Here is a 3494-nt window from a genome sequence, read left to right as displayed (position 1 = left end):
CCTTCTTGTTCTGTTAAAAGATATTTTCCTGTCATTTGCTCCCCTCTGGACTGCAAAGTGTTTTCCCAGGTGGGTCCAGTGGGGATGGCTGGTCGATCCCAGAGGCTCCATCCTCCTTTGCTTCTTTAGCTAACAGTTGTATTTCCTTTTTGTCACTGGCACTGGGTTCGGGGTCAGGTCTGAAGTAAAACTCAGTGGTAAGGTTACCTGTAGGAAAGGGAGCAAACCTAGAGAGAACGAATGTGTGAGTTACAAATAGAGGGATGTTGGGGGTGTTGCTTTCAGGTTTACTGGGGGAGAGGGTGGCAGAAAGTAGCCTAGATAAAATTCTCTGGATTCCCTAGGCATTTTTTTTCCTACCCAGGGCTCAGATGGCACAATCTGGGGACCAAGGAGCTCACCCTGAGGGCCATGACAGCTCACCCCGAGCCAAGGGCCGAGGACAGCCCATGCCAGGCAGAGGGCTGTGATGGCTCGCCCCGAGCTGAGGGCTGAGGACAACCCACCCTGGACAGAGGGCCGTGACGGCTCGCCCCAAGCCGAGGGCCAAAGACAACCCATCCCGAACAGGGCAACACACCCCATGGGCTGGCTAGTACACTCCCCTCTAATTGCCCCCACACTAATCTGGTCCTCTCACCTGACCGAGGAGTGCGTGGCCAGGGACAGCATCTCCAATTCCAGCACCACCACTTTTACCCCCCTATAAGTGGTCATACTATAATTTGAAGTAGGTGTCTCTTCCCTCCCCCTTTATAAATGGCAAAGGGAACCTGAAATTTGTGAACAGGCTCCCCCCAGGTCTAAACATCTTTTGGCAGAAGCATTCAACAGATCAAAATATGTGGTGCATTTAGGATGTTGGTCCTCTTGGACATGCTGCCACTGTTAAGTGTCATCAAGTAGACAACTCACAGTGACTTTCAACAATCCATTGTATAGGTGATCATCTCTGGTTTTGCAAGGAAACCCAAACCTGCAGGTGGTGGGGTACACGTCCCCCACATGGGTGGCGGGGCATGCATCGTCTCTTTCATCCAGGCGGATGGCGGGCGCGCACCGTCCCCCAGCGCAGGTGACTGGCAGGCGCTCGCCATCTCCTGCGTGTCATCTCCCACACGGGCGGCAGGTGAGCATGTATCATCTCGTGCATGGGCTATCAGTGAGTGCGCGTCATCTCATGCATGGGCAGCTGGCAGGCACACATCATCTCACGCGCAGGCGACTGGAGGGCTCGCATCATCTCTTGGCGGGTGCGCGTCATCTCTCCGAGTGCTTGCATCATCTCGAGCGCAGGCAGCCAGTGGGCCAGCAAGCACATGCCATCCCCCACACAGGCGACTGGCGGGTGCACGACATCTTTTTGCGTGGTCAGCCACCAGGCGTGTACCATCTTCCATGTGGGTGGCTGTTGGGCACGAGCCATCTCCCAAGAATCATCTCCCATCCGGATGGCTGGTGGGCGTGCGTCATCTCGTGCGTGGGCGACCTGAGAGCGCATGTCATCTCTCGGTGTGTACGTGTCATCGGGCAACTGGTGGGCGTGAGTGCGCGCCATCCCCCTGTGCGGCCGGCCAGCGGGCACACTTCATCTCTTGGCAGGCGCATGCCATCTCCTGCACAGGCAGCCAGGGGGTGTGCACCATCCCCCAGAGAAAGGCAGCCAGCAGGCGCATGCCATCTCCCACGGGCTTGCGTCATCTCGTGTGTGGGTGGCTGGCGGGTGCAAACCACCTCCCGAGTGTCATCTCCCACATGGGCGGCTGGCAGGCACGCGCCATCCTGTGTGTGGGAAGCCGGTGGGTGCGCACCATCCCCCACGCAGGTGGCCTCTGGGCGAGTGCCATCTTTCATGTGGGTGGCCAGTGAGCGCAAGCCATCTCCCGCACATCATCTCCCACACTGGTGGCTGGCGGTCTCTCTTCATCTTGCATGCGGAAGGCCAGTGTCAGCCTGCTTCCCCTGCCGCTGCCATCTTGGCTCCAAGAATTCTCTTCTGAACAAGTACACTTTGCTGCAGTGTGACAGCTCCACGGCACCAGTCCTGGGGAGGTCCGGTGCCCACCCTCCATCCTGGGCGAGAGATTCCATAGGTTCCGGCTGTGGGAGCTTCATGGAGCTGTGGCTGTGGTGAGGCGCAGTGTGGGCTCTGTGGTAGGGGGTTGGGAGCTGCGGCACTCACCCATTCTTCCTTGGAAATCCTTGAATTCCTGTTGTTGAGCCTCAATCCTCACTGAAGACCAGTCATCAACTGTGTAACTGTTCAATTATCAATAAACAGAAGTCTGTAGAGGGTCATAATGGCCCTTTTCCAAGTGGTCCGCTGCTCCCGCAGCTCACCACGTTGTCTCTGCCTCCGCCGCCATCTTGGATCCAGCTTTGGATTTTTTATAGCAAGGAGTTGGAAACAACCTAAGTGCCCATCAACAAATAAATGGATAGAGAAGCTATCCACACAATGGAATACTATGCTGCATTTAAAAACAAGGAACTCATGCAATATTATTCAAAATGGGTGACCCTGGAGGACATTATTCTGAGTGAAGTATCTCAGTCACAAAAGGACAAATACTGCATGGAGCCACTGGTGTAAAACAGGACTGACTTCAGGGTTGAGGGGAGACTGAGGAAGATGGTACAAATAATGTATACTACATTGAAACAGATGAGGGAGATAAGAGTTTAAAAGGGATATGTGATTAGATATTTTTGTCATGGCAGGAGTCCAGAGTAAAGGCTGTATAGTGGAGTGGACCTGGGGGGAGGTTCTGTAAAACAGTGAGAGAATTTTACTTTTCCAAGAGGGTATTGTACTGCATGGGGGGGAGGGTTGGGAGAGGAGAAAAGGGCAACAATGAATGAATGAAAATCCAAATTCTGTCATTTTTCATTAAAATTAATAACAAATTTTAAAAAAAGTAGTACATCCAAAATGCACCTTAAGATGCCAGGATAGAAAGACTTAATTTTATGTACTGTGGACATATTAGCAAAATATATGAGTCACTGAAGAAGGACATTGCTGTTGTTATATGCCATTAAGTTGTTTATTATTTGTAGCAATGCTGCAAATGGTGTATCTGAACCTGGCTACCTGGTTCTATCCTGTGCCATTCTCACCAACTACAACACATTTAGCTCATTGTTACAGACACCATGTCAATCTGTCTTGCTGTGGAGCTTCCTTTCTGATCCTAACCCTCCATATTTCCAAGCATGATGCCCTTCTCCAATGACTTGCCACTCTTAACAACATGTCTAAAGGATGTAGGATAAAGTTTCACTATCTTTGCCTCCAAGGGACCCCTTGATTTCACTTTCTCCAAGATCATACTGTTTGTTCTCTTGGCAGTCCATGGGACATGCAATACTCTTCTTTGGCACCACATTTCAAAGGCATTTATTCTTCTTCTGTTATCTTTAGTAATTGTGCAACTTTTAGATGCATAGCAATCAATTGAGAAGAGCATGGCTTGCATCAGGTTCACTTTAGC

General features: G+C 51.4%; 1 protein-coding gene across 1 annotated transcript in view; it reads right to left on the bottom strand.

Moving 5' to 3' along the window:
- Positions 1 to 1097, bottom strand: part of LOC102867113 (elongation factor 1-alpha 1-like) — a gene marked incomplete at its 3' end in the record, with an annotated part of 29224 nt that extends 28127 nt beyond the window's left edge. Inside the window, exon 1 of the mRNA XM_006899236.1 lies at positions 977 to 1097. Within this exon, the coding sequence (XP_006899298.1) occupies positions 977 to 1097 (121 nt within the window). The remainder of the gene's footprint in view (positions 1 to 976) is intronic.
- Positions 1098 to 3494: the final 2397 nt, after the last annotated feature.

This window comes from Elephantulus edwardii, unplaced genomic scaffold, assembly GCF_000299155.1.
Source record: "Elephantulus edwardii isolate Elephantulus edwardi_28Jun2011 unplaced genomic scaffold, EleEdw1.0 scaffold00248, whole genome shotgun sequence".
In the NCBI taxonomy this organism is placed as follows: Eukaryota; Metazoa; Chordata; class Mammalia; order Macroscelidea; family Macroscelididae; genus Elephantulus; species Elephantulus edwardii.
Note: the sequence above shows the minus strand (reverse complement) of the source record. Positions and strands in the feature narration are given on the sequence as shown.